Genomic DNA, 20,716 nt, shown 5'->3' on the forward strand with positions numbered 1-20,716 from the left:
TTTAGAATTAATGGTTGTCAGGCAGTCGATTTCCTACTGAACATGCTGTCGTAGTGCTAGTTTTGTGTCTCTCGGATCACTGCACGATCACTTCCTTTTTATGTATTAAAATATTAAAAAGGCTAATTGATATTTAATGTCCATTTATTAATTTATTTGGCAAGTAACCATGTAATAAGCAGGATAATAAACAGGCAGATGGTCATTATGTCAAAATAAACCCCTTCAGGGTGATATAAATTCTGATCAACCTGTCAGGGTTTATTTTGTGATAATACAAAAGAATGGGTGTATGGTATCCCTCACATGTAATATCTGCACATTTCAAATACTTTTTCATTTGTAGCATTCTGTGTCTTAACCATGTAACTACTCATTGTGGTATAGGGCAAACCCGGAGAACCTGGTAAACCTGGTAAAGACCCAAGGGTGAGTGTTTGGATTCCTCTTTAACACTCTACAGCAGACACTTGACAATGAAATGAAGTAGTCTGCAGTGCTCCATATGATTATTTAAGCTTCAAAATGAAAGTCTAAAATGCCCAATTTTCTTTCTTTCATTTGTAGATGATACCAGGGCTGAAGGTAATCTTGAAAACCACATGATTGTCCAGCTGCATTGCAATGATTGTCTTTTCCACATGCAAGTCATAAACAGGCTTGTATGAAGTTCACACACAGTTCAGCAGCCTACAGGGTGGGTCTATTCTGTCTACTCTTGCCAGGACAGAAGGGGTGGATACGCCATAATTGATTATCCGTGTTGCTGTTGGATAAGCATGAATTTCCCCTGATGCATTAATTGCCACTAAGTTTAGACCAGGGAATTTTAATTGTAGTCCAGAAGCTTAGAAGCACTAGTCCCTTATAGAAGCTCACTTCAGCTCTCTATAAAGATCATCTAGCAGTCTATATAACAGCTGTAAATAGAGGCTTACTCCTTTGTACTCTAAGTTCCCTATAAAGGAATACCACTTATTGGCCGATAGCTCAAGTGGAGTTTCTGAAACAAATAAAAACACTTCACAATAAAAGCCCATTAAGCCATTTATAGTCTGATTACATAAATAAAGGGGTCTTGGATGGCTTTGTGGTATTAAACTAATCTTGATTTTTCCCCCATATTATAGGGTGAACCTGGTGTTCCTGGACAAAAGGTGAGCATGTGAGACCTTTACTGTTCGATATCCCGCACAAAGGAAAAATAACTGCTCTTTAAAAGGGTCATGACATATTAGAAAAGATTTTTTGCACGAAAAAACTCATATTATTTCAAAACATGATCATTTTCCACCCTCATTTTGACCCTCTGTCAGAAACACTCGATTTTGGTGCTGCTTCTCCTTTAAGAATTGACAGTAAACACCCACTGTTATGATTAGCTCTCTGCTCTTGACTGACCTGCTCTCTCTGTGCCATGTCACTGCTCACCACTACTGGGCAGGGCTACAGAAGTGATAGGGTAAAGTAGGTGTTGATGTGTCAGATGCAAATGCCTACCACAGTGTGACATCACAATATGGATGAAGTAGAGAACAAGTTGTTTTGGCAGATTGGGTTCAGCAAATACAGTTTTGAGGAAGTTTTGAGTTCTGAAACTTACAGTAAATTTGTATAGTACAATGACCTCTTATATCTCAAAAGAGCATAAAAAATGTGATTCCTCAAACTTCTGTTCAACACTTGTAAGATGTATTGGTGACGCTATGCAAGGTTCGGACGTGAGAACGGCGAGCTCTGCACACTTTCCTAGTTTTAATAATTTTTATGTCACAAACTGGTGAGATTTGATACACCCTGTTCCATAACTGTTCTAGGAAGACAATATATAAAATAATTAAAAATCTTTGGGCTCTTGAGGCATTAAAAAACACATACAAGCTCAAGCTGACACCCCCGATGCCCCAAGTGATTTGGCTGGAGAAGTGAAGGAAATTCTGCGAGATTTTTTTAACGTATTGGCAATGCTGACGAAGGTCAAAGGTCTTGCTGTAATACGTCGATCGATCACTGCCATGGACACGAAATTCACTGAGGTGATCACAAGAATGGGGGATTTTGAGAAATGGATCGATTATCTGGAGTCATCGGAGAGGGAACTAGCTGCTATTCTGCTAGCGACCAAGGTGGATTTGGAGTGTGTCTGGGAGGACTTGGAGAACTGCAACCGGCGGAATAACGTCTGTTTTGTTGGAATTCCTGAGGTGTGTTTATTCCGCCTATTTGCTGGAGTTTGTTTTATAGATTATCTGTTGTTGTTGTTTAACTGTCTTACATAATTTGTATAGAAACACCAGACTTGAGCAATCTTATGGCAAATTTGTTGCGGGGGCTTTCGTAGGTGTGCATGGACTGTTTGAGTTTAGAGGGATGGACAGCAGTTGGCACTATAGTGCGCATGTTTTTCTTTTCTCATTCTCAATAGATGAAATGTCGGACTAAGATGGCTTGGGAGACACTTAAGGTGGTTCTTTGGGCCGGATCATACAGTATGCCTCATTCACCAAAAAATCCAAAGCACGAGAACTTGTGGAGTTGGAAATGAATATTTAAAGTGCCGAGGCACAGCTGAAGCACTGAATGTCATCTGATGGCCTCAGAGAATTGATCCAATTGAAATACAGATATAAAAATATTTTGTTGTGGAAGGTGGAGTTTTGGCTGTTCAGGGCAAGACAGTCATACTTTGAGTCGTGGAATAAGAAAGGAAAACTTCTGGCTAGATATATAAAACAGAGAGAGTCTTTTTCTACCATTTTATCGGTGAAATATGCTGGTGGTGAAATATTTAACTCAGCCATTGATATTAATCTCGATCTATATAGTTCCATGACTTCGTCTACTGATTAGGATATTAGAAACTTTGTGGATCCATTAGAACTTTCTAAACTGATTCTCTTGATTCTTAGATAACCTTGAGGAGCTTGGTGAGGTAATTAAGGCCTTGCCTTAATTAGAATAGAATAGAAAGCTTCCGCCAACCATGACGCAAACCCGGATCAGTCTGATTCTTAAAAAGGACAAAGATCCAAGCGAGTGTAAGAGTTACCATCCAATTTCCCTGATCCAACTAGACATTAAAATATTGTAAAAACTCGGTTAACTAAAGTTATGACATCTCTTATACATATTGATCAGGTGGAGATTATTTGGGCTGTAGCTCTTCTGATAACACTAGGCATTTCATCAATGTCATGTGGTCAGTGGCAAATGATCACACTCCGAGTGCTGCCATCACACTTGATGCCGAAAAGGCATTTGATATGGAAGAATAGGATTATCTTTTTAAGATTTTGGAAATTTACTGGTTTGGGAATACTTGTGTGAGTGAAGTGCCAAATTCTCATCAAATCAAGTTCTGCTATCCACATTCTTTTTGTAGCCCTATAATCTTACTGTATGTCAACATTTGTCTCATTTGGGTTTATTTTTATCTTAGGAAATTTGAGACTATGTTGAAACTTTAAATATGACTGAAAACTCTCTTGAGCTTTGGATGAGCAATTAAGCACAAACATGATCAATTAATCATTATTCATTGAGCATTTGAAAAGCACTACGCTACTGGACAGAGTCCTGAATGTGAGGATCGTCGTTTCACCATCTTAGATGAAGAGTTTCAGACTAGAGAAGGAAACTTGGCTCATCACTTTAAGGAAGTCATCTTACAGTACAGACAGAATGTTAGAGGATTAGAGAGAGTATAAATCATCTGGTTAAAACGTATACATTTTAATTTTGCATGGCCATATTTTTAAATGACTTTGTACACACCGCACATAAATCCAATTGTTTTTTTAAATTTGGTCTTTGGAACTGAATGTCATTTCGCAAGTGATGAAATTGCATCCATTTGTTCAGACAGTGTAGTCAGTATCAGGTATACTGTGTCTACATCTGTCACCATAATAATTACTTGCGTCAGCACCTTGTCAAGGGACATATAAGAGTAGCTGTCATTGTGGAAAGAAAGGACTCTCTGCTCGTGTATATTCATGACATTCATAAGGGTGTCCCAAACATGTGCGTCAGAGGCATCACAGTATTTACACGTTCATGCACATGCTGTATTTAATACTGCACAGAGTGAATGCCATATATGATTATAAATGAGTTCAGACTCAGCTTCGTATATGCATTGCGTCCCAATTTAAGACATTTAACCATATGTGGATGTTGTTTAGATCGAGTTTATAAAAATAGGATTTAATGTTGCTTTTTGCTGCTGTGACTTCAAACAACTGAAAGGATTTTAGTAGGATATTCCAGCAAATGCCTGTTTGATCAAAGCCTGACTGATTTTGTCCTTTACTTTCAGGGTGATCATGGTGAGACAGGCCCAAGTGGACCTGAAGGCCTTCAGGTAAGAATCTGTAATCTTTGACCAGTTTAAGCAGCTTAAATAATTAACCTGCTCCGCATGGCATTCTTTGCTTCTAGGTCAATACATTACATAATCCTAAAGCAGATGCTGATTTAAGATTAACAGCATCCATTGAGTATTGCTGTAGATAAAATCAGATTCAAAGCGACAGGAGATGTTCTTACAAGATTTCTCCAGCATGGTCTTTTGTCTGAAGTCATTCAAAAGCTTGCAGTTTGTCGAGAGTGCAAAAAACCTGAGATGAAAACTTGAGTCTCGGACTCGAGTCACACTTAAATTGCAATAAAAAGGACTTGTGACTGGACTTGGGCTCGAAAGCAATTGACTTGGGACATGACTTGTACTCGAGACTCATGAAAAACACAAGTCAATAGCATTTTATAAAATTTAAAAAAAAATTTCATATACCTTGAACAGGACAAATGTCCAGGAGTGAAGCGGTGCCACTCACTCTCACTGTAAGAGATAGTCTGGAATAGGTGCGGCTGATTCAAAAGAACCGCCACAATAGAATGACTCATTCATTCATTGACATCTTCACTTCGACACAATGGCATCATCTAACTTTATTATAACATTTGGATTCAAAAACCTTTAGATTAATAATAGCATTAACACTTGAATAGCATTCAACTGAATGCTGTATGTAAAATATGTGGGATGAACAAATACGCCAGCACAACTACTTCGAACTTCAATAGACATTTGAAAACTCACCCAGAAAAGGTGAGTCAGGCTTTCATTTTTTTTTTTTTTTATGAAAATAAAGTGACTATAAAAGAATTAACCATCAAACATCATAATTATCTCTATTGCTTGATATTACCCCTACTACACTTTTTTCTACATTGTTTACAGGGTTCACACAAAGTCATTTAAGTGCTTAAAGAGCTTTAATTTAGATTTTACAAATGTAAGAACTGGAATACTCAGAAAATCGCCTTGTTTTGTTGAAAACTTCTTGAAATTAAAACATATAATTTCTTCCATATAATGTGTGTCCATCAAAGATGACATTCACACACACCACTTTCATTGAATAATGTCTTTTAATATACTTTCTGTTCTTTATAGTCAGATATAAAAGTAAAAAGACAAATTAATTTTAATCACACATAGCACAGATGTTATTAAAAAATAAATAAATAAATAAAGAGAGGCTTCTCTCCCGTTAATAAAATTAACCACAACAGCTGTGCGAGTCTGTGAGATGCACGTTAAACTCTTAAAGTGACAGTACCATTATATCACTTGCTACACAAATGAATGTTAGCTCAATGTTATTTCCCAATGATATCCCATTGATGGTTTAATTCTTTTTTTTAAATGTTAAAGCTTAAAAGTGTACAATACAGTCGTTGTTCACTGCCTGTAGGTTCACTGAATTCACCAGAGAAAAGGTAGCTATGAAATACTATGCAAATTTGAAATTAATAAATTATTGATTGTTTACTGTCCATCCATCCATCCATCGTCAACCGCTTATCCTGTGTACAGGGTCGCAGGGGGCTGGAGCCTATCCCAGCTAACATTGGGCGAAAGGCGGGGGACACCCTGGACAGGTCGCCAGTGATTGTTTACTGTATATATAAAAAATATGATTAAAGTAAAACCTTATGTACTATATTAGACAAGTTTGAATAAATGAACAAGACAATCCCTAGAAGTAATCAGTTTTAATATTTCAAATTTGAATAGCCTTTTACAAGGTTAATTAAACTCATCAGCTGAAGATAAAGAACAATTGCCAAGACTTGTCTTGAACTTGTGACCAAAGACTTGATACTTGACTTAGACTTGGCCTTGAAAGACTTGACTTGGACATGTCTGCAAGAAACATACTGATCTACATTTACTGAGTGTATTAGAATTCTTATTCTTACTTACTAAGAAACAAATTTTTCTCAGAATTCAACTTTTGTATGTCTCTGATGCAAACCTCTTTTGCACATAAGTACACAAATGCAAACATGTATTCATTGATGGTAAGAGCCAATGTCTTGTTACTGGTTGGGTTACCAGTTTAAATGCCAGGTGGAGAATTAATGGATTTGGACAAAGTACTAGATGCTGATAACAGCATCTGTTTCATTACAGTGTTCCCCAAGAGCAATGTACTTAACTCTGAAGTAGTTGAAAGACTAGCCCCAAGAGGTAATTAAAGATTGTCTTAAGATAGTAGAAGAGACTTAGTGTAATGCTGTAAACACAAAATAAGCAACAATATAGTGAAGATAACACTCAATGTTGTGCATTGTCTCAAAGAATTTTTTTTTTTCCCATCTATATATCTTTCGGTCAGTCATTGTTATGTTCTTTGCACTCTCTCCACCTCGTTCCACAGTTCTTGCCAGAACAGAAGAGAACAGTAGTTAGCCTGTGTAAAGTTACAAGTGATTGCAACAAGTGAAGTTTATTGACACTTTGTGTCATACATGTTGGCACAGAAACCACATGTGATTTTATCCATGTGAATTTGAATTTGTTTTGCAGTAATCCGGCCAATAGTTCTTAACCTCTGGTTTGTGTTATGCTTTTATACATTTGAACTCTGGAACAACCTGCATGTCCGTTCACATCCAGTCCACCTCTGTGAGTGTAGGCTTTGATCCATCATCCATATAGTTTCTTTCCAACACACGAATGTTCCCCCTAGAATTATACTAGAGTTGTACTGAAGTTTCTTTGTGTTTATGTTTATATTCAGCATATGTTTCATCTTAGTTCAGGTGGGATGTAAGCATTCCCTTTATGTTTTTGCACCAAAGCAGATACTGTCTATGTTCAGAATAGCAGACTAAAATACAACTCTAAATATTTCTGCAGTATATTGTGTGTAAACTGTGCAATGTATGCAAATTTACAGTATGTATGGAATAGGCCACCAGTGTACATGTAACATGCATGTTAAATGAACTGGAAGTAATTACACGTACAAATCTTAACATCTTGATTATTTGATAAGAACCCCAAAGATAAGACAGTTTTACACAAAATTGAATTTAAAGGAATGTTCCAGGTTCAATTCAAGTTAAGCTCAATCGACAGGATTTGAAGCATAATGTTGATTTATTTCAACTCGTTCCTCTCTTTCTTTAAAAAAAGAAAAAATCTGGGTTACAGTTAGGCACCTACAATGGAAGTGGGGCCAATCTGTAAATGTAAAATACTCACCGTTTTAAAAGTATAGCCACATGACGTAAACAATTTGCATGTTAATGTATTTTTAGTGTGATAAAATTGCTTACTAACCTTTTCTGTGTAAAGTTATAGCCAGTTTTTAACATATTTGTTTGCATGACGATGTAATGTCAACAAAACCAAAAATACTAAATCTACTGTAAAAAACAGCTCTATAAAGTGCTTTTATAAAATTATAAGCTTCACATTTCTTCCTTTAAACCCATTCACTTTCATTGTAAATGTCTCACTGTATTCTGAAATTAGTTTTTGGTAATCAACGTAATGCCACAAAATTTTTCAATTCAGCATAACATGTAATGAACCCGGAATATTCCTTGAAGAATGCAAAATAACTGTCTTACTGAGATTATCACTGGATGTCGCCACTCACATGCAACACATTTAGGTTATATGGCAACAATGTAGCATACTACCGTGTTAAATGATTATTGTGGAATAATGACAACTGTTTTACTTATTATAAAATAAATAGTAGGCAGTATACAGTGTATACTTCGCAGAACCCATTTCGAGCATAGCCATGCATTTATCTTTGCAATGGCACCACCTTGTGGATATTTTTAATTGTTGTTCATGTTCCTCGTGCTCAAAAACAGATTTTTGGAGGCAGGCTAAATATGCTGTGTTCTCCCCTGAGCACTGTTGTCTCTGGCTGCTCATGACTTCTCAGAAATGATACATCTTTACATGCATCTGTGAGACAGGCAAAGGGCCAAGTCAATGGCTTTATATTTAAAAGGTTAAAATCAGAGGAGACACATGTTATCCGGTGCATTACCAGTATGATTTATCAACGGCTGACTTTCTCTTCCTCTCCTGAGGCTTTATTTTTGAAAACTTACCATCCGCGGATGTCTTGCTATTTACTCAGAGCTGCCAAACAATACGGCTTTTATATTTGTGTTCATATAATTCCTCCACCAAAAAGGAACTTGAACAGGTTATTTAGATAAGTGATGTCATGCACACAAACTATTGCATTTCTCTGCTGACTTTAATGTTGATCTGTTGCTCTGATTGGTATAAATTAGTTGCAATTGAGACTATTTCAGAGTGAGGAATAGCAAGTTAACTAGAACCTTGTTGACTTGTTTGATGCTGTTTTTGCATTGTATGGCACACTGATCAATGCATTTACATTTTCTCTGTAGGGAATTAAAGGAGATCAAGGGCTGAAGGTAAGAGCCAAAGTTTGTGCTTGCTTTTCTTGTGACAAGAGTTCTGTCTATGCAAATCTCAGATTTTTGATTTGTAAGTTTTGATTCCCATGTCAGCATTGGTGTTTATTGAAGTCAAACATAAATTTGTGCTTTGTTAGTCACAACAACACACACACACACACACACACACACACACACACAAACACACATGTTGGTCTACCTATCATTATGAGGACTTTCCATAGACATAATGACTTTTATACTGTACAAACTATAGATTCTATCCTCTAAACCTAACACAACCCCTAAACCTAACCCTCACAGAAAACCTTCTGCATTTTTACATTTTCAATAAAACATTCTTTAGTATGATTTTTAAGTGATTTGAATTATGGGGACACTAGAAATGTCCTCATAAATCACATTTATAGCATAATAACCTTGTAATTACTAATTTGTAACTTACAAAATTGTCCTCGTAAATCACAAAAACACGCACACACACACACACACATTTTTAAAGGTGAAGTGTGGTATTTTTTTATTTGCATTAGAGGTGACTTTTAAATTAGGTTTGCTGAACGTTCCTGTCTTCCTATTTCTGTGAACAGAAAAGGGTCATAATTCAATGCAGGCTTTTCAAAGAAGCTTAATGGGGATGGGGCAGTTAAAACCTATATTTGACTTTACAGCAAACCTGCCTCCGGGGAAAAAGAGCAGTACAGCACTGTTGCTCATTTCACATGTGAAGAGGACGTTTCTTTAAAGACACGGCAGCAAAAAATAAAAAGAAGGAAAACAAAAGTTTAATAGCAAGGGTCAGAGAGAGGGAGGAAAATGGTCATAACAAATTTAATTATGACTGTTTTGATGCAAAACAACAAGCAACATTATAAGCGGACCTCAAGGGGAAAAAATCATGCCATCCCAGATGTGTATGACTTTGCTGAAGATGAACACAGATTTGTAGAAGAATATCTAAGCTCTGAATGTCCATACAATGCAAGTGAATTGATACCAAAATTTTAAACTACAAAAATTACATTAAGGCAGCATAAAAGTAATTCATACAACTCCAGTGCTTTAATCCATGTCTTCAGAAGCGATATGATGGGCATTGGCAATAAACAGATCAATATACAATTCCTTTTTTAAATATAATTTCTCCTCCATGACCAGAAACTGGCGATATGCACAAATAATGCAAATCTTCAAAAACAAATGAAGAATGTTAAAGTGAAAGTAAAAGAGGAAATTGGTTGTAAAAAAAGAAAAAAAGGTCTTAAATATTATTCTTAAATTTGTTTATCAACCACACCTATCATATCACCTCTGAAGGTAAGGATTTACCCACTTGAGTCATATGGATTACTTTTATACTGCCTTTATGTGGTTTTTGAGCTTCAATTTTCTGGCCACCGTTCACTTGCATTGTATAGAGCTAAAGAGCTGAGATAAAATCAGTCACACTCATCTGGGACGGCATGAGGATGAGTAAATGATGAGAAATTTGTTTGATTTGTTCCCCTGCAGGCTCCCAGGATTGTCCATGTGTCTTTGTAATGTGTGTGTGTAAAGTGATCAATGGAAAGGAGGAGGCGAGAACCAGCTTGACAATATAAATAATAGTTTAATTTCAAACTAAAACAGAATACACAAACACACACATGACGGACATGTCCGTTAACGATCTCTCTCCCACACGATCCTCTGCAGTCGACCTTTATACCTCTCGGGAGGCTTGATTAGCCTAATACGGGACCGTGTGTGTAGGATCACAACCCGGCCCCGCCCTCCGCCCTGCCACAGTGTGTGTGTGTGTGTGTGTGTGTGTGTGTGTGTTTAGGTTACAAAATGGTAATTACAAGGGCATTTTGCTATAAATGTGGCTTATGAGGACATGTCTAGTGTCCCCATAATTAAAATCACTTAAAAAACATACTAAACTATGTTTTTTGTTTTTTTGAAAATGTAAAAATGCAGAAAGTTTTTTCATGTGTGTGTGTATGTGTGTGTTGCTCTACTGAAGATGTCTCCATCTGTGCATTGTGTAGGGGGATCAAGGGATGGATGGGCTACCAGGAGACAAGGGGGAAAAGGTAGTCTGCCTGAGAAGTGTAGTTTGCTGTCAATTTAACTTTGGGTGTGTAAAGCGTCAGTATAACAATGAGGCACAACAGTTTGATATTTTGGATATTTCTTTGCATGATCAGCAGTGGTCTCAAATGTTTTGGCTCCATAGTGCTTCCTACTGGTAAAAATACTTCTAAAATTTAGTGTTCTGACCCAAATGGTACTCTCAGCCTTTGCAGTCTTCCTCCGAGTCTACACTTTCTGGCCCATGGACTTTTTGGCTTATAGTCCACTATATTAGTCTAGTCTTGACATCTATGGTGAAGAAAGTTTAACAGCTGGTCGCAGTTGTCATTTTATTCACAATTCTAGTTAATGTGGATGGATGCAGTTGAGCCCTGAAAATGACAAAAAAGTACCATGAATGCAGTCCATATGACATAACATAACATGTGAACACCATGTGAAGTCATGTTGTGCTAGGTTTGATGTGAATGATGTCATTGTTTGACTTGTCTCATACCTGATTGAGAAACTGGTTTGAACTTTCGGGAGTGCGAATGAGATTTGAGAGGTCTGGTGGAGGGGAAGATTTTTTTTTTCCATTGAATAACAACTTAAATTTCAATAGATGCTCACAATAAGGGTGTGAGTGAGTAAATAGCTGGGATTCCACAAAAATGTTTCACAGGTTTTATGTGCATTTCTGAAAATACGAATTGTTGCGCGTTTCCATCCACTATGTCACTATGCCTTATCAAGATGGAGCCGCCTCGTCATGATGGACCAGCTGAATGACCTCCCTAATTCAGGGAGAGTTTTATTTGAAGGTTGGAGAAAGTATCTAATTTTATTAAATGCATCCACGAGACATAAGTGTAATATCTGATATAATGTGGCTGAAATGGCTGTGATGTCTAAACGCTGCCATCCCCATATACCTGGGGGAGCTCACTCTCAAAACGGTTCTGGCGGATTGTGACCCACTTTGACGAGCAGCCGTCGGTTAAACACTTCCGAATGACAAGGGCTGTGTTCAAAGAATTGTGTACCAAGGTCTTATCTTTCATTGGGCCAGTCACATCAAGTCAAGTCAAGCTATCGCACACTCATAACACATGCACAAATGGTCAAAACACGTCGTTTTTTTGCAAATAAACTATTTCCATCACCTTAATGTGCATTTTAATCAATGCGAAACTCTAGAAAATCCACCTTTTCTTCGCGCATTACATTTTTGGGTGAACTGTTCTTAGCCCATACACCCATGGACTAGTGCACACTGGACACTTTCACACTGGACACGTTTGCTGCGATCCGATTCCGAGTGCGATTGTTCCCAGTGCCCTCCACAGCAATGGTCCTGGTTTCACACTCACTTGATTCTATCCAACCCCGGTCCATTTGCGTTCATCTTACATCATCACAAACATGCATGGTGAACACATCTCGACTCATCATACTTTGTTTTTTTGGTGCCATTATGCACAACATAGTGAACGACAACTGCGTATATGTGCGCTTTATCACATAACTCATCAGATGTCCAGGGGAAGGCGGCTTGCTGCTGCTCGCAAATGGCGTTTTTTGAGGAGACAGCTGACTGCATGGAATTAATTTGCATCTTTTTTTACTCAAGCTCATGTCCAAGGTGAAGTTATCGCCACTGTCATCTCCTATTATACCCTATATTTATAACCTTATAATAGTATTTAAATATAGTATTTATAAGGTGGATAGATAGATAGACAGACAGTATATATAGTGTTGATTGTACTTGTATGTCATTGTGGGGTCATTAGTTTTTGGGACTTTCAGGAATGTGTGGATCCTCGTGTGTTGTCGAAACTAATGATGTCGTCATCGGCTAAAACATATGCGCAACTTCCTGAACGAGTGTGCACCCGGGTCCGAGTTGCTTTCACATTCACACGAATCGCGCTACAGTTCCAATGCTACCGAACTCAAACCACCTCCTACAGGTAGTCTTGGGTTCGGTACCGCGGTGCATTCCCTGGTCCGCATGACAACTTTCACATTACCAATTATTCATGCAAACCGTGCTCTGTTTCGAACTAAACTGCCAGTGTGAAAGCACCCTTGGAGGACGATCGCCAGAGCTTGGGCTCCATTTAGGACAGGACAAATGCTTTACATCTAAAACCAGGATGTGCACAAAAAACTGAAGATTCAGTACCGCAGTCATGCTGGGAGACCAGAGGGATTGCTTACTAATAGAAAAACAAGAAATGTCCCTCTTTCCTTCGTCTGAGCACTTGTGTCTCTGATTTAGAGGCCTCTAATGCTGCTATTTGTGGAGGGTCCCCCGTTACATGTGACTTGATAGACTTAGCACATAAATTTTTGCTACCTGTCATTCTGCCTGCCAAACACACGCTGCTATACTCTTTGGTTGTTAGGTCCATTGTCATGGCAATGCCTTATGTTTCTGTATTTTAGCATATCACGTGTGCATTTAAGTTTATGAATGTTTTCTACATCAGTCTCAGCAGACGTACCAGCCGTTAAACTGACAAACTGAAAAAAAAAATTGCATCTGTTGCTGTGCTGTACAGTATTTGGAAATGTATATACATACAGCTTTATCATCACCTCTAATTAAAAAAAAGACACATGTTTTGCTTGAGTTTGGGGTTTAAGGACAGGATGTGGGTTACTGACTTGGGACAGGGAGATTGCTTGTTTCGAATAAGGTATTGAAGGATTTAAATGTTGAAGGGCTGTTGTTATGGCTTATCAATTGGCACTTTGCCCTTGAACACATCATATTGAAGAAAAAAAACAAAACAAAGACAGCTTTACTGTTTCCATCATCAAAAGTACCATAAAGTAAGCTTTTTGGAACATGTGGCATGATAACACCATGCTTTTTGGACATTTACCATGGTACTACCAAATATTTTGGACACATAGCATGGTAATACCATGTTTTTTGGACATGTACCATTGTAGTAGCATTTGTATTTTCTGGACATGTAACATTGTTATACCATGTTTTTGTACATGTACCATGATAGTACCATGTTTTTTTATGTATCATGGTAATGCCATGTTTTGGGATATGTGCCATGGTAATACCATGATTTCTGGACATGTATCATGGTAATACAATGTTTTTGGACTTGTACCATTATAATATTGTGTTTTTTGGGGATATGTACCATGCAACTACCAAGTTGTTTGGAGATGTACCATGGTAATATCATGTTTTGGAAGTACCTTGCAGTACCATGTAAGTACTGTGGTACAGCAATATGGTAATCGTTCAGTACTCTCATATCCCTACTAAAAAGACCAGCTAAACCAGCATGTAATTCCAAAACAAATTTTTGCTGGTTAGTGCTGGTTTGGTGCTGATTGCAATTTACTGTGGAATTCTGGTGGAATTCAGTACAAATTGATCAAACTGGTGGACTAGCAATGCCATGTTGTTCACCAACAAAACGTATCTGGTGAGGCTTGTCGCCCAGTATGTCTTTTGTTAAAGCTGGTTGACCTAGAAAATCTTGCAGGTTAAGCTAGTCAAAAAATCTTGGTTGTAAGAGAATCAGCATCCCATGTTGTAACCAGCATTCAAAAAACCAGCATATGCTGTTGATCTGCTATGCAATTTTTTTTATGAAGGAATATTAAAGTGCCTTGATATAACCATTTATTCACTGTACCATGACTTTCCTCAAAAACATCTGTCTTTCCCATTTAAAGTCAGTAATAGGCCTTGCTAACAGACATGTGTGGTTTGTATGTAAAATAGTGAAAGTTTATGAGATAAAAAGAAGATAAGCAAACATTAAAAACTAAATTCACAGACTTTTACTCCGGCAGCCAATAGCAGGATGTGCTTCATCTGAATTCAGTGAGGCTGTTAAAGACTGTTTATCCCCAAAGGGAGAGCTTTGACACAGGTTCACAATAATATCTCACACAAAAATGCACACACACATTGACAGAAGTACACACATGTAAGACACACATGGTGTCCCTGCCTTTAGACACTTATGTGAAGAAAGAATGAGAGAGGATGGCATGACATGACTGTGTAGTGTAAAGAGATGTGTGAATATGAAGAGTCGCTCAGAGCAGCACCTCAGAGATTAAACAGATGCCTGCCTTTCTTCTCTTCTATTTCTTTCTCTTTCTCTTTCTTTGACTTTAACTCACAAACCAACCAATTACAAACTCCCTCCAGATCAGGATTGCTAAAACAGTGAAGCAGAGAGCTGTTAAAGCAATAAGTCACAAAAGGCCACATGTTACAGTGATCTTACGATATGTGGTGTTGTAATGTACGTACAGCCTTGGCAAAACTAATATGATGAAAGACACCAAGAATTCAATAATGGCATGCATTATTAATTTTGGCCAAGTAATAGTACATTAACAGTGTTGGGTTAGTTTGAGTTATTTCAAGTATTTAGTCTACATTCATGTTGTCCTTTAAAAAACATAGTTAGATTCAGGCTATTAAGGGAGGAATTCACTAAGATTGAATTGTGCTCACTGCACTCGGTGTCTGCGATATATTAGCTCCCCCAGAAATCTGTGCTGAACTCAATATTTATGGCCCAAAACAGTTGCGTAACTAGTGAGTTAAGCATTTAGTGAATTCACCCAAGTGTTCAATTTCTATGTGTCACCAAACAGAATTGCAAAAATAATGACCGTTTTCAAACTGGTCTAACAGGTTAGCTCCACCCCAAACTCAATACATTCGAGCCAATGTTAAAATGTATATTCTATTTGGTGCTGCTAGTGTCAGAAATGCACACTATTTTATAAGTAATTTTTCTGTCCTTACAAGGTTCTTTGTGTCTTAAAGAACTTAGATACATATGATGCATGTAGACATGTAAATGGAACTTATTAAGTTTATTTTGGAAATTCATTTTGACTGTTTTCTCCACTGCCAAGCATTCCATGGTGTCCTATTTCAGAGGAGCCAAACTAACCCATGACTTATTATGAACCATCCTGAAGGAATCAAGTTTATCAGCAGTGAACGCAGCCCCTTTCCCCAGTGCTGATGAGTGTTCTCTTAACCTTCCCAGAGTTCCTCTAAACTCCAAAGACCACGTCCTCGTCATTTTTAGAGAAGAGATTAGCATTCCCCTGAATCACTTGCAGCCTAAAGCAGTTCACCCACACTGGGTCTATAGCCTCTGCCCCACTAAGTGTTATTCACTCTAGCACTAAAATAGAAGTGGACAGGGTAGACGGTGGCATGATGATGGATAGAGGGGACGACTGGAATGGTGTGAATTGATTGGATAGGAAGAAGATTGAAGAGGCTTCCTGTTTTCAACATGCACTCTGGGGTCCATGAAAGTTTCTCTCACTATTAAAATGGTCACCCATCTCTACATGCTGGAACTACAGTCTTGCACATGCTGTGTTCTGCCACTTAGATGTGACATAAAAAGCAAAGTGCCTCCGATTTCTGGAAACGTTTTAGTTATACATTAATTTACTAACAGAAACCTTGAACTTATAAAAGTTATACTTATAAATAGGCATATTTTCCTTCACCTAACAGTACCAAGTGCAAAGCATAGTTTATTCACTTCAATGTAATATCTCACTAACTGGCCATCAAAATGGATGTGACATCAAAGGCACGGTGTCGGCACATTTTGGGGCTTGAACATTTGTGGCATAATACAGCATTTTGGGTTGTAGATGGAGAAACACATTGTCTTTAACAACACGATCAAAGTGGATAGCAGGCACATCAAAGCAGATTCTACATGGGCCATCATCTTTATTGTTTTGGGATAAATGGATCACATTACTACGTCACATGACAACAAATATTTTTTCGTTTTCACATTTCCCAGTCCACACTAAAATGCAAGTACAGCATTTTCAAATATATACACTGGGGAGTGTGTTTTCAAAAAGCTGTCCACAATCGGCAGTGTGGACAGAAAGCCAAAACAGAGAAAAAGATGTATTTTCAAATTTATCAGGATTAATGTGGATGATGTAACTAAAAAGTCTACCAAACTTGCAGGGCATACCGAACAGAATGGTTTGAAATGCCATATGCTCAAATATATGATATTCAAATAAGCAACATGAGATAGTCCACTGATCTTTCAATTCATTGGTTTGCATTAAAGCATCAGTGCTTGGACCCCTACTCTTCTCGATCTACACTACATTACTCGGACCGATCATTAAAGCACACAGCTTTTCCTTCCATTTCTGTGCAGATGATTCACAGTTCTACCTGTCGTTCCAGCCTGATGATCCCTCCATCTCTGCTCGTATATCTGCCTGCCTCTCAGAGATCTCAGCTTGGATGAAGAAACACCACCTTCAACTCAACCTTGCCAAGATAGAACTCATTCAGATCCCAGCTGTCTGTTGACCTCAAACTCACTATTATTCTAAACTAAAGTCAACAAGGACAGCCCACAACCTAGGAGTGGGTTCTTGCAGGTTTTGTTTTTACAACATCAGGAAAATCAGACCTTACCTGTCTGAATATGCTGTGCAGCTCCTAGTTCAAGCTGTGATCATTTCAAGATTGGACTACTGTAATGCCCTGTTGGCCGGCCTCCTAGCTAGCAAAATTAAGCCTCTACAGATGGTTCAGACACAGCAGCATGTCTGGTCTTCAATCGGCTGACGATTTTACTAATAATGTCACCCCACTCTTGATAACACTCCACTGGCTAACTGTAGCTGCCCTCATCAAATTCAAGGCTTTGACTCTGGCCTTCAGGACAGACAATGGAACAGCACCTTTTTTCTTCAATTCACTCCTCCAGGCCTATGTCCTAACTCGCTCTCTGTGGTCAATAATCGAGGGGTGCCTGGTGGTCTCATTCCAGAGAGGCACAAAGTCTATTTCACAATCATTATCTTTCTCTGTTCCCCTCTGGAGGAATAATCTTACAACCTCCACATGATGTGCGTATCTGAAAATACATCTATTCCATGAGCACTTAACCAATCACATTAGGGCACTTACCATTTATCAACAACAAAAATATAAAAAAGACTTTCTTCTGCACTAGCACCTATACTACTCCAGCTACTTTGAGAACTTGGCAGTGTGATACTGCAGATATTGTTGACTTTAGAATGACAAATTGCTTATGTTCCTCATTCGCTTTGGATAAAAGCATCTGCAAAATGACTGCATGTTAATATAAACATTCCATAGAATTTTACCACCTTTGTACCATGTGCTTTAGTAATTCCTGTATGTGCACAGTGATTACTGGATATACCTACCACATTTGACATATATGCATAGTCGTTGCTGTGCAAAAAATGTTTCCCCTTAAAATTGTACTATATTATTTATTTATTTTTTCCTCACTTTATTTATAGGTTTCTCCACATATTACAAAATTCCAAACATTCCATAACAAAGTTGTACAATTTAACATATGTAGAGAAAAAAAAGGGGGTAGGTTCAGAACATAGGCAGGGATCCAGGACCTACCTACCTAACATAAAGGGAACAGTTGTTGACCCCAAATAAAAATGTACAAATATACCTAATAAAGTACCAAATATGCAAAAATTGCCCCTCAACCACCCCCCACCCCAAGAAAACCTGCCAACCAAGATAAATGTTTAGCCACATTATTCAATTATAAAAGTGTTATCACAGGAGCGGAAGCACACTAGTAGAGAGTACACTTATTAACTATTTTCCAGTATGCAGGGAGTGTATGTTTCCATACATGCAAGGAGAGAACCCCACATTTTGTAAAAGTTTTTGAGAGAGCCGCTCAGTGAGCATCTGATTTTTTCCAGTTTAATAAAGTGAAAAACGTCTCTAATCCACATGGAGTGAGTAGGTGGAGCACATGATTTCCAATGCAGTAAAATCCGACGTCTGGCCAGGAGGGACACAAATGCCACAAAATCCACCTTGTACCGTGAACAGTGAACAGGCAAAGAAAGTGTACCAAACAGTGCTGTTATAGCCACGGGTTCAATTGCTGTCTCAACTGCCTCCGACATTGTCTCAAATATATCAGTCCAATATCCATGTAGGGTTGGACAGAACCAAAACATATGTGCCAAGGTTGCAGGAGCCTGATGACAATGTTCACAGATATGATCAATGTCAGGATAAATTTTAGAGAGTTTGACCTTAGTCCAATGAGTACGATGAAGTATTTTGCATTGGATCCATCCATGTTTGGCACACACAGATGAGGAATGCACCCTGTATAAAATACTCTCCCATAGTTCATCTGAAATATCTTCTAATAAGTCTTCCTCCCACTGAGTTTTTATAGATGCCAGTGAACTTCTATGTAGAGAACATATTTTGTCATAAAAAAAAGAAATCATCCTTTTCCCAATAGATATTGGCTCAAGGAGTAAATCTATGGAAGTGGGAGTGGGGAGACTAGGAAATTGAGGGTGCATATTACGGATTAAACTGCGAGCCTGCAAGTATCGGAAAAAATTGATTCTGGGCAGTGAAAACTTGTCCACGAGCTGTTGAAAGGATGCAAAAACATCATCTATATATAAATCTTTAAACATTGATAGGCCATATGTTGCCCACTGGGAGAAAGTCTTGTCCATCATTGATGGTGGAAAAGAAAAGTTTGACGCTATAAGGGCAGACATAGAGAATGTTTGTAATCCATAATACAGCCTGAACTGTCTCCAGATTCGCAGTGAAGTTTTTACAATTACATTTTTTGTATAGGGAGAAAAGGAACTGTTAATAGGGGAGTATAACAGGGCAGGTAATGTAGTAGGAATACATGAAATTGCTTCCATGGCAAGCCACATGGGTGAGCACTGCGATTTGACCTGGTTTAACCAGTACTGAAAGACCCTGAAATTAGCTGACCAGTAATGGTGTCTAAAGTTGGGTAAGCCCATAACCCCAAGAGATTTGGGTCGTTGAAGAAGTGCTTTGCTAATTCTGGCAGTCTTTTTATTCCAAATAAACTCTGAGACTGACCTGTCTATTCTCTGAAAAAAGGATTGAGGGAGAAAAATGGGAATGCACTGAAACAAATACATAAACTTTGGTAGGGTATTCATTTTTACAGAATTAATTCTACCAGCTATGGATATAGGAAGTAGATTATCAAAATTAAGCTTAAAAAGATCTTGAAATCTATTGGTTATACAGACCCCGAGATATTTAAAATTGCACTGTGTAATTTTAAATGGTAAAGTATGTTGTAAAGGGTATTTTTTGGCCACTGGATTCAATGGGAAAAACTCACTTTTGCCTAAATTTAGCTTGTAACCAGAAATAAAACCAAATAATTTTAAATTGTTAAGAACCGCAGGTACTGACAGAGGAAAATCAGAGATATAAAGAAGAAGATCATCTGCGTACAATGAGACCTTCTGTTCAATACCTAATCTTGTTATTCCTTTTATTGATGGGTCAGATTTTAAAGCAACGGAAAGAGGCTCAATGGCAATAGCAAAAAGAAGTGGGCTTAGAGGGCATCCTTGGCGGGTGGAACGGTAAAGATTAAAGTATTCTGAACGAGTATTATTAGTCCTAACTGAGGCCTGGGGAGCAGAATACAGCAACTTCACCCATGAAATAAAATTCTCACCAAAACCAAATTTCTTTAATGTATAGAAAAGATACCCCCATTCTACCCGGTCAAATGCTTTCTCAGCATCTAATGACAGGACAGCTTCTGGGATAGAATGGGGTGAGGAGTTATAAACAACATTACATAAACGCCTTATATTAAAAAAGGAATGTCTACCCTTAATAAAGCCAGTCTGGTCTGAAGATATGATTGAAGTCAATGTAGATTCCAGACGCACCGCCAATAATTTTGATAAGAGTTTAAAATCCACATTAAGTAAACTAATAGGACGATATGAAGAGCAGTCCAGAGGATCTTTACCTCCCTTT

General features: G+C 37.9%; 1 protein-coding gene across 1 annotated transcript in view; it reads left to right on the forward strand.

Moving 5' to 3' along the window:
* Positions 1-20,716, forward strand: part of LOC127617956 (collagen alpha-1(XIII) chain-like) — a 91,237-nt gene that overhangs the window by 27,958 nt on the left and 42,563 nt on the right. Inside the window, exons 14-19 of the mRNA XM_052090144.1 lie at positions 388-429; positions 568-585; positions 1,131-1,157; positions 4,319-4,363; positions 8,740-8,766; positions 10,803-10,847. Of these exons, the coding sequence (XP_051946104.1) occupies positions 388-429; positions 568-585; positions 1,131-1,157; positions 4,319-4,363; positions 8,740-8,766; positions 10,803-10,847 (204 nt within the window). The remainder of the gene's footprint in view (positions 1-387; positions 430-567; positions 586-1,130; positions 1,158-4,318; positions 4,364-8,739; positions 8,767-10,802; positions 10,848-20,716) is intronic.

Source organism: Xyrauchen texanus, chromosome 24 (assembly GCF_025860055.1).
Source record: "Xyrauchen texanus isolate HMW12.3.18 chromosome 24, RBS_HiC_50CHRs, whole genome shotgun sequence".
NCBI lineage: Eukaryota > Metazoa > Chordata > Actinopteri > Cypriniformes > Catostomidae > Xyrauchen > Xyrauchen texanus.